The sequence below is a fragment of the Nematostella vectensis genome, chromosome 7, assembly GCF_932526225.1.
Source record: "Nematostella vectensis chromosome 7, jaNemVect1.1, whole genome shotgun sequence".
Taxonomy (NCBI): Eukaryota; Metazoa; Cnidaria; class Anthozoa; order Actiniaria; family Edwardsiidae; genus Nematostella; species Nematostella vectensis.
In genome coordinates, this window is record NC_064040.1 from 9,796,556 (window position 1) to 9,808,166 (window position 11,611).

General features: G+C 40.0%; 1 protein-coding gene across 1 annotated transcript in view; it reads right to left on the reverse strand.

The window, feature by feature from the left end:
* The window catches only part of LOC116602286, a 21,635-nt gene extending 14,231 nt beyond the window's left edge, over nt 1-7,404 (reverse strand). The window contains exons 1-8 of the mRNA XM_048730644.1: nt 7,121-7,404; nt 6,681-6,734; nt 5,746-5,868; nt 3,146-3,226; nt 2,700-2,791; nt 1,786-2,016; nt 1,578-1,706; nt 428-520 (exon numbers count right to left, since the gene is read on the reverse strand). Of these exons, the coding sequence (XP_048586601.1) occupies nt 428-520; nt 1,578-1,706; nt 1,786-2,016; nt 2,700-2,791; nt 3,146-3,226; nt 5,746-5,868; nt 6,681-6,734; nt 7,121-7,297 (980 nt within the window). The 5' untranslated portion in view covers nt 7,298-7,404. The remainder of the gene's footprint in view (nt 1-427; nt 521-1,577; nt 1,707-1,785; nt 2,017-2,699; nt 2,792-3,145; nt 3,227-5,745; nt 5,869-6,680; nt 6,735-7,120) is intronic.
* Nucleotides 7,405-11,611: the final 4,207 nt, after the last annotated feature.

An 11,611-nucleotide genomic window follows, 5' to 3' on the forward strand; every position in this document is an offset into this window, starting at 1 on the left:
CGAAGGATAATTCGCTTTATGAGAAAAAGAGTGCGAGACTGGGTATAAGAGGGCCTGGTCAAGAAATCTTTGGATCATTTGACTTAAAATAGGATGAACTCACAAACCGCTCCACGCTATGATCCCTAAAAAATTAGTTCATCAAACGTCAAATGATTTCTCTTCACCATATTAATAAAGAGCGTATCAAAACAGTAAGGAGAATAATTTCTCTCCACCATATTAATTAAGAGCGTATTAATACAATAAGGAAAATAATTTCTCTCCACCATATTAATAAAGAGCGTATCAATACAGTAAGGAGAATAATCTCTCTCCACCATATCGATAAAGAGCGCATCAATACAGTAAGGAGAATAATCTCTCTCCACCATATCGATAAAGAGCGCATCAATACAGTAAGGAGAATTGCTAGGATCATACGTACTCTGCGATGAGACTATCTAACTCGACATCAGTGAGACAGGGTCTGTATCGGAGCAGCACGTCCTTCGCGTCTGCTTTAGAGATGTATGCGCATCTGAGCAATGTAAGGGGGTGATGATTAGGATATTTGATAATGGGATATATTAGAGATGTGTCCGCATCTCGACAATGTAAGAAGGTAATGGTTAGAATATATGCTACATGGATATATTAGAAATGTGTCCTCATCTGAGCAATGTAAGGGGGTGATGGTTAGGATATTTGATAATGGGATATATTAGAGATGTGTCCGCATCTGGACAATGTAAGAAGGTAATGGTTAGAATATATGCTACATGGATATATTAGAAATGTGTCCTCATCTGAGCAATGTAAGGGGGTGATGGTTAGGATATTTGATAATGGGATATATTAGAGATGTGTCCGCATCTGAAGATAGATAGATAGATAGATAGATAGATAGATAGATAGATAGATAGATAGATAGATAGATAGATAGATAGATAGATAGATAGATAGATAGATAGATAGATAGATAGATAGATAGATAGATAGATAGATAGATAGATAGATAGATAGATAGATAGATAGATAGATAGATAGATAGATAGATAGATAGATAGATAGATAGATAGATAGATAGATAGATAGATAGATAGATAGATAGATGGATGGATGGATGGATGGATGGATGGATGGATGGATGGATGGGTGGGTGGGTGGGTGGGCGGGCGGGCGGGCGGGCGGGCGGGTGGGTAGGTAGGTAGGTAGGTAGGTAGGTAGGTAGGTAGGTAGGTAGATTGGTAGGTAGGTAGGTAGGTAGGTAGGTAGATAGGTAGATGCTCATTTATCTAGGTCTTGCTCACTTATCTAGGTCGTGCTCACTTATCTAGGTTGTGCTCACTTCTCTAGGTCGTGCTTACTTATGTAGGTCGTGCTCACTTATCTAGGTCGTGCTCACTTATCTAGGTCGCGCTCATTTATCTAGGTCGTGCTCATTTATCCAGGTCGTGCCCACTTATCTAGGTCGTGCTCACTTATCTAGGTCGTGCTCATTTATCTAGGTCGTGCTCGATTATCTAGGTCGTGCCCACTTATTTAAGTCGTGCTTTCTTATCTAGGTCGTGCTCACCTGTCTAGGTGGTGCTCACCTGTCTAGGTCGTGCATTGCAAACGCTTGAAGCAAAGAGATCTGGTCATTCTCATCATGACGCTTCAAAATGGCCTCCCGCATGACGTCACGCAATGGTGTCACTTGCTCCTCTTCAGCATGCGTCAATCTGCAAAAAGGGGAAGTAGCCTCGTCACTATGGCAACCGCCTGTGTTTCCATCCTTAATATACTTTTTAGACCACTCACTTTTTCAAGAGACGTCTTCCAGTTGGTTTACCACCAGTCGTGAACGGCTTGACATGGAAATCGTTACGCGTGACAGAACTCGTCACGCAAGGTCTCCCCATTTGGTTCCAGTCTCCATCGCGGAACACGCTTGAGCGCTGAGTAGCGCGGGCTGCCTCGGTGGCCCGGGCAGGGGTGACGTCAGAGGGTGCGTCAATAGAGCGAAATGTGTGGGTGGTTTCCGTGTTAAACCTGATTAAGTCATAACAGATATTAACACCAGAGATGAAAACATGTATGGACAATCCAGAGATTTTTTTTTCTTGTGAATATACGGACTTTTTTCAAATACAAGAATGTACGTAGCGCAAATCAAGATCGCGAAATATGATTTAATATGCCTCTCATTCGACTACCCAGTTTAAAATCCTTTAAAATCCCTTTAATAACAGGGTAGACCCCCAGGGCAGATCCCCAACAGAGCCGCGTTTTACACCTCAGAGAAAAGTTCCAAGCTGATCTGACTCGGGTTCGAACACGTGCTATATAGCTTGATGAGCGAAGCCTAAACCAAGGAAATATGACGACACCCGGCAAGATAAACAACTTTATCTATGCGATGGGTCGCAGGGGCGGAGCCAGGATTTCTCGAGCCAGCTCAAGAGAGGGGCACCAATTAAAAAAATCAAAAGAGAGAAGGAATCTTGGGTATTAGGCGCGCCATGTAAATTCCCATCTTTCCCATTTTAAGATATCTTGGTAAAATTTATGGGGGAATGCAAATCGGTGGATGTCAAGTCCCCTATTTCCCTGGCCCCCCTCGTGAATCGTGAGGGTAGTGGCCGCCATCTTGTCTTGTGTGACCGAGCGTTCAAAAACATCAATGTGGATCTTGTGTATTCAAATCATCGTGTACAACACTTAGTACGTCTCACCTTGGCTCAGATGACCCCAGCATGAAATGAGTGGAGCGCAAGTCGTGTGTATATTGTCTCCTCTCGCGAGTGTTCTGTGATGTATCGGCTCTCTATTCAGGTAGAAAGATAGATAAGGCTCTTAGACCATTAAAAAATGGACATATTGATGTACACTTATAAAAATGTTGCTAGTGCAAATGGAAAGTGTCCAAAATGGTAGTTCTAATATTACGAGGCTACTAATTTTTATAATTATTTGCAAGAACGAAGAAGATAAATAAACGTATAATATGAGACCCAAGGTTTTTTGTGATAGTATAAATGTCATTTTAAATTTGCACTGACGTTTACTGAAATAGGTGTATATGTAAAAATGGACTGTATAAATAATAAGCCGTACTACACTTTGCTTTTTACATCCATCCCCGTAAATTGATGTCTTATCCAAACATGAAAATTTTTACCTTAGTTTCATTGTAGGGATTTGCGTAAATGGACCCATCTTCTCCAAAGTTTGTGTTGGACATGAACTTTGGTGCAAAATCCTGTAAAAAGTAACAATATATGCATCGATGAAAAGCATATATACCGTATGCATTCTATTTTGTGCCTGTGCGCGGTATGCTTTGGTGTTAGGCGTGCGCCATATTTCGAGTAACAGCCTTTCTAATTTACCCTACCGGCCCAAGCGTCGTGACTGAATCAAAAATAAGATTTATACAGAAGAGAAAACTCCGGGAAAACACCATGTCATGTCACAATACATTGTTATGTTAAAAACACCATGTCATGTCACAATACATTGTTATGTTAAAAACACCATGTCATGTCACGATACAATGTGACGCGAAAAAACACCATGTCTTGTCACGATACATTATGATGCGGGAAAACACCATGTCTTGTCACAATACATTGTTACGCGAAAAACACCATGTCATGTCACAATACATTGTTACAAGAAAACACCATGTCTTGTCACGATACATTGTGATGCGGGAAAACACCATGTCTTGTCACAATATATTGTTACGCGAAAACACCATGTAATGTCACAATTTTTTGTTACGCGAAAAACACCATGTCTTGTCACGAAACATTGTGATACGGGAGAACACCATGTCTTGTCACAATACACTGTTACGGCCCAAGCTTCGTGACTGAATAAAAAATGAGATTTATACAGAAGAGAAAACACCGGGAAAACACCATGTCATGTCACAATACATTGTTATGCGAAAAACACCATGTCTTGTCACGATACATTATGATGCGGGAAAACACCATGTCTTGTCATAATACATTGTTACGCAAAAAACACCATGTTATGTCACACTACATTGTTACGCAAATAAACACCATGTCTTGTCACGATACATTGTGATGCGGGAAAACACCATGTCTTGTCACATTACACTGTTACGGCCCAAGCTTCGTGACTGAATCAAAAATGAGATTTATACAGAAGAGAAAACACCGGGAAAACACCATGTCATATCACAATACATTGTTATGCGAAAAACACCATGTCTTGTCACGATACATTATGATGCGGGAAAACACCATGTCTTGTCATAATACATTGTTACGCAAAAAGCACCATGTCATGTCACACTACATTGTTACGCAAATAAACACCATGTCTTGTCACGATACATTGTGATGCGGGAAAACACCATGTCTTGTCACAATACATTTTTACGCGAAAAACACCATGTCATGTCCAAGAGACCATGATGTGAGAGAAAGAATTCCCAGTATTAGGGTGGGTTCCAATGATGTCGTCCGTGAAAGCTATTTTTAAAACAAGCAGTTATTTTTAGATACGCCTTTGATTGGCTAGCGCTCACGTATCCTATCAACACTAGTCTTACGCGCGATCGCGCTATCTTATCTTGAGCGATGTAAACCGGCAAAGGCTGTTATGGAAATCTTTATGACCGAAAATACCATCCTTTTTTACAAACGCTGTGAAAATTATCTTCCATAAAGTACGCTGGATCCAATAAGCCGTTTCTCGAACATTGAAATGCATAGACTGCGTGATTGTAGGCTCGGGGATTAACTTACCCAGTAAAAGTTTCCACAGCTGATTCGCAAATTATAAAACAACAAACAATCATAAATCTGTGTTAACAACACACAATTCTCTTCCAATTCCCTATCAATGAAAAAGATACATTAAGAACTTAATACCATTATATTCACACCGATATTGTGGTTATTAAGACAGGTATTTCACAAATAAAAAATATTTCTTTATAATGAAGTAAGTAAATCTTATTCCAGTGATAAGGGATTCTTGAGTGACATGATTTCTGGACATTTTCGTGAAAAATTGAAGTTCATTCATCTAAAAATATTGTAAATAAAAAAAATAAAGGCCTACTTGTATGAAAATACATAACATAGACTCTGAGAATGCCTAGGTATTCTATCTCACCGAATTGAAGAGAAAAAGAACTTTTTAGGAGTCAGCCTAATGCATCTTAAATAAATTCCAAATTCGCCGTCTTTCCGACGTCTTTCCGTTCAATTATTTATATAACATTTAGACAACTTAACATTAGATAACTTAACAGATACCAGGACACAACCCTAAGAGTAGCATTGTCATCATGAGCTACAAAAAGCAGCTAAAAGGATAAAAACAGGTACCGAACGAAGTAAAAAGTGCAAAGAGGGAAAAAAATTGTGAAAATGTACTAGCTCGCGAGGAGCCCATAACCAAATATGGCGTGATTAACCATATATGGATGCTATGATTGACAAGCTCGCGCAATCCAAAAATAGCTTTCATGGACGACATCATGGACCACGGGGATTCGTTCTCTTATATCAAGGTCTCTTGCATGTCACAATACATTGTTACGCGAAAAACACCATGTCTTGTCACGAAACATTGTGATGCAGAAAAACACCATTTGCCACATTACATTGTTACGCTAAAAACACCGTGTCATGCCACAATACATTGTGATGCGAGAAACACCAGTCATGTCACGATACAAAAAAAAAAAGAAAAAAAACATCGCCCCCGTATAGAATGGAATTCTTTCCTTACTGGTTTATTGGTGCCGAGATCGGGGTGTGCCTTCTTCGGTGTTTTGAGCCATTTCCTGTCAAAGTCTTTAGTTACAGTTGACAGCATAACGTCCTTCTCCGTCCCAAGTACAAATGCTGCTTTCTGTGAGTTAATAAGTACATAAATTCAGTTATTCAGAGCCTGGGTGGCAATGTTGGCAATGCCTCGCTCTGTAGCGCAAGATTGAGCGTTTGATTCCTGAGGAAATTCCAGGTACTGGACTAAAGTATCACAGGTAGACCAACCATAGGAACCTTGACTTAGTTATATGGCGACAAACGGTATTTTGTGGCCGTAAAAAGTTTGAGCTCTCAATTTGATTTTTAGAGTGGTTGACATTTCGTTTCAGTGAGCCCGCAATCCAAGAGGGCTAGCGGCTGAAAAAAAAGGCCTTAGGGTGTTTCCTCTACTAGCTCCTTGCATTTTGTCAGTACAGTGAAATACCATTAGCTCGAACTGAAGGAAAACCAGCAGAGGGGATTTCCAGTTATCCGAGTAGAATTTGCTGATCGAGGGACGAATAGTTCGAGACCATTAATTCAAGAGTTTTTGGGAAAAGACCTTTACAAATAAATAAGTTGTATGCCTATGTATGGGAGAACTGCGCGCAAGACACCCCACATCCTCAATATTCACGGGCACTTCACTCAAGCCCAACCTCCCATAGCCTGTATAGCAAGCGTTTGTTCCAGCAGGAATAGAGAGCGAGCAAAGAGTATGGCCGCGCGAAAAATGGGGCGAGCGCACGCTGTCATACTGATCGCTCGGTTTTGTTCTTGAAACTTCAGAGAAACGCTTGCTACGCTTGCTAAACCTCCCACAATTTGAATGCGTTATACCCTTCGCGTCACCTTGCTATTGTGACATTTATTACTAATGTTTGTTTTTTGTATGCGATTGTTGTAAAACCGTACCTGACTCCCAGAAGACTGCAAAAGTTTTCTCGGACTTTGATAACCAGCAGTCGGCTAGAGAAGAAATAATGGGTATTTAAATCATAACCAAATTCTATATGTTGATCTCATAAACGTTAAATGAAAGGGTAGGTCATGGAGCCCAAAAGTAATTCTTCTTTACCCAAAAGCTTAACAAACAGACGCTTATTTATCCTAAGTGATTTGAGGATGCCAGAGGCAAATAGTAATAACTGTAAGTAAATAACTATATAATTATTTTCTTTATCGTAGTCATAAACAGTACTTTGACCTCTTGACATAAGCTAAGTTGCCAAACACAACTCTGAGTTTGCTTGCTCTTTTATTGTGAAATCAAATAACCAAACAAAGACACATCCAAAATGTTAAATACTGTCATTACGTTAAAATTAAACAGAAGAGTTAAATCATGTGTTTACCTTGAAAGCGTAAGCGAACGTAGTGCTCCATGGATTGAGTCCGTCATGCTGGTTTTGCCATTCGCCTCTTTGCAATATGTGATCGCGGGATAGTAAATCTTTGATCTCGGTTCCAGCGCTGATTCTATTTGGGCCGTATAAACTGTTATTTGCTTTCAACCTTAGCAACCCTTCCATCGTTTAAATCCCAAATAAAACCGCCACAAAATGGTGTTATTCCTCTCTCGAAGCGCTCGCGGTGTTATGTTTGCGCAAATAAACCCGCGAGCACTAGAGAGAGAGCTATGTCTGTTGCTAGGCGACCGCTAATTAGTTCAAATTACAATTAGAATTCAGATTGATTCTTGTCGTTAGTTTATCATTTCGGATTTTTGAAACTCGTGAAACGTGCCGGGACCCTCCTTTTACCGCCCCTGTTTTCAATTTCAGAATGTTGACCCTTTCACTTCAGAACATTACAGTTACAGTTTTATTTTACCAATAATTTCTTTCTACAATTACATTTATATAAAGTAGGCAAGGAAGTCCGAAGCCGAAGACTTATAAAATTTGACTTCAAATTGGTAGTAGGTCGCTCGCTTTTCGAGGAGTGAAAATCTTTAAAGAGACTATGACACGAAAAATACATAAGCTTTTATAACAAAATATAGCTATCGATGTTTGGTTTTAAAAATGCCTTTGCGCTTATTGATTACAGGAATTTTTGTAATCGTGTTTTGAAAATGTCTTGTCTTGGCGACCTTTTTTTGATTGGCTGACGTCAAGAGTTGTACACACTTGATGGGGTTCCAGACGAACTTATTCGCTTGCCATTGTAGATTTGTAAAGATGAGGACGAGCATATCTCTTGTATTTTTTTCTATTTCCTCGCTTTTCAAGACTTGGTAAGACTTGGTAAAGAAAGATGATTACAATGTTCAAACAATGGATCCAAGACTAACTTTCTTCTATCACTAAGATAGGGGTTTAATTGAAACTTGAAGTGAATGGAATGAAAAGACATCTCTGGAGTGTTTACCTGTTTGAGTCGGTCGGTTCATTCAAGCAAATGGATTTCAAACGGATTATTTTGGCTTGTTTTGAACACTACTATTTTTACCGGTAAGGATTATTAGAATATTATTATTAGAATATGTTCTATTGGGTTGTTCTTCATTTCAATGCATTTTTATTCGCAAACTGAGTTGTACGATTTCTTTCACGTGCGAATGCGAACGGCCATAAAACCAATCCGGGCAAACAACTTCACTAAAGTTAGTAAACTCGCAAAAAATACCAGTTCACCTTCAAAACAGCACCCCGGGATGGAGAATGTTGAAAGAACCACATGCAATTGTAATAATCCGATTCACTGTTGAGCCTTAAAGTACAACAGATTGCCAAACCGGAAAAGCGAAATAGTTTGTTTTACCGCGCCGACTGACAACAGGATTTGATTCAATCATTCAAGGCATGATATTTCTCTACAAAAAGAACAGTCGAATTATCGACAATTATCAGTCATTACAATCGGGAGGGAGGAAGGGTAAACATAAAATACGAATTTGTTCTAGAGCCAAGGAAAGCACGGTGAAGGGTGCAAGTTTTCTTGTGAGTGTTTTCTTATCGCACCGTACGCTTTGTTTTGCTAGTAAATGTACATTTGTGCGGTTGTTGTGCATTCCCTTTCACATATACCAAGTCTTGATGGCAGTTTTTCTTTAAAAAACATTAGAACTATTCAGGGATTATAATGCTAGTACCATCTACTGCATTTGTTTGTTCGTTTATTAAAAGAGAATTGAATACAATCGAGTTTTTTTTTTGCCGTTTATTCATTGATTTTTTAGTTTCTAGATTTCCAGTCGTTTCTGTTTAAGTTTAATATCTTGACGTTATTTTATCTCTTTGTGTAGATGATTTATAGCTTGCTTCCCTTGTAATCTGTAGGTTTCATTATTTAGTGCGTAAAAAATGTTCTTCTAAGAGCATGTTTTGTTATTGCGACAATTCGCAATAAATTGGACAAAAAAAATATAAACATTTTTTTCTCTGTATTATTTGAAAGCATATACGCTTTCAAAATATGCATTCTGTTTTGCAAAAATATAGATGCGTTACTTTTTGCCTTGTAATATCGTTTCGCAATTATTAACAACGTATATCCTATTGCTTTGATCACAATTGTGATCGAAAAAGGAGTGAGTTTGCCGAAAAGTTGGGTGATTCGCGCGCAAATGGTGTTCAAAAGCTTATGAAAATATTAAAAAAAACCCGCTCCAATTGCTGCAGGATTCCTTATGGATGCTTTGCCCAGGGTTACACTAAGCTATTTTCTGGGGAGGATACGGACTCCACGATCAATTATATGTGTATTTTGGGTGGAGGTCGTCCTATGTAGGGGAATTTCTAATGTTTATCACCCACTTGTACAACTCTTGACGTCACAAGTCGCCGGTTTCGTGAGAAAATTTGCCAAAATTGCCCATTTTGAAAGGATCAAAAATCAGTTTTCCGTTTAAATCAAGTATCGAAAATTGGAGGAATTATTGTTGGGATATTACGCTACTATACTAACTAGTCAATTTGTCGAAATAAGCAAAAGAGAATTTCGTGTCACGTTCTCTTTAAAGCCATCCCAACCAACAAAAAAAACTATCTTCGCTGCCTTTCAAAGAAGCCTATAAGTCTGTCTCTCTACCCTGTTTCCTGGGACCTCTGACCTCTCATACGTGTATATGACTTTTGTTGTGCACAAGACAAAGGAGATGCTAGTGAAGGTGTATACAGACAAGAACCCCCCGGGAGTAGGCAGTATAGCATAGTAAATCATTCGGGCATGGGAGAGACTGGGGTACAGTATCGATACAGTAATAACAGGGAGGGGCCAGTGCAGACGGGACAGTATGGCGAAAGAGATCACTTGATATTTGAGCGGATTTTATATGCATTGCACAGGCGCGTACCCAGGGTTGGCTGATGGAGGCTGTGCAGTCATACGTATCATATGGAAAAAGCATATCATTTAAAGATTCCATTATAAGGAATGACCATCATTTTGGCCGCCAAGGGGGGTGGTGCGCGCGCAACCCCCTGTGTTCGCGCCTGTTGTAGGCTAATTTTATAGAATAGACCGTTATATTAGCATACACAGGGGCCCATAAGTAGGGGCAATCATCTGCATTATATAAGTGTCACGCCGTTTCCTAGGATCAGGCTATTTTAAGACGCGCGCGCACGAACGAACCAATCAGCTACGTTGACGTAGGTCGCGCGCGCGCTAGTGACGTGAGGCTGTACGCGCAAATTTCAGTTAGGAAGAATATTTCTTTATCCATAATCCGTCGGTTTGGTTTGTTCAACAAAAGAATTGCAAGCCAGAATTTAAATTCGTAGGTAAAACAGGATTCATAATTGAAGAAGCGAGCAACAAAACTCAAAGTGCCGAAGAGAAAACCTAGCTTTTTGTCTGAGACTGCGCGTGCAGTTGAGCTCAGCCAAAACATAAGCATTAAGGTCGCATCTGATTGGCTAATCTGCGCGTCTAAAAATAGCCTGATCCTTGGAAACGCCGTGACACCTATATAATTGGACTTTAGAAGCACGGGCCAAGACGGGACGCTAGCACAGTCTATTACCCGTGCAGTTCGGCAACCATGGACAGCTGTTTCGTCCTTATTAGGACTCGTCAGCATGGCATAGCCGGTTTGCCTCAGTTAAACTTCATCGGCAAAAAAACTGCAGGGCGACTGGTGCCAATGTGTGTATGCTAGTGTGCTTTTAAAGTCCACATTTATATAATTGAGTGATTTAGATCCACGACGCCGGCAAGAAGACGCCGCCTCGCGCACGTTCGATTGCGCGCGCACGCTTTTCTTGCAGGCGTCGCGTCCTGGGGCTCGTTTCTCGAAACACCCAAGAATTCTCAGGCCCAAAAACGTTTTATTCCTTAAATTTGGAAAGCTGGCTAATTCCTATAAAATTTATGGTTTATAATGTGTTGAAATATCGTCAAACATTGTATTTTACCACAAAGATTCATGTGAAGGATTATCCTCTTTATAGATTTATAGATTTTGATCCTTTCCCGAACTTCTCGGGCCCAAAATTCACAGGCTAAAATATGAAGAAAGTTCTCGGGACCTCGCAGTCACCCGAGACTTTTCGGGTAACTTTCTGGCTTCAGCAAAACATCGAAAATAGCCCTATTGAGCATAATCATTTGGAATACGAACCAAGTAGCCTGCTTGCAGGCGGTACTCGGTGTTATCATCGCGGAAAACCCTCTCCGTTTTTGCGCTCGCCCCCAGGAACCATGCGGCTTAGAATACAATATGGCGCCCGATCATCGAACGGGAGGGTTTTCCGCGATGATAACACCGAGTACCGCCTGCAAGCAGGCTACGAACTAAAAGTGGAAGTTAAAACTGTTCTAAAACACGAAATTAGTTCTCAAAAACGAAAACATGCGAAATTTTGAGCAAAAATGCAAAATAAATTTTCGGGCCCAAG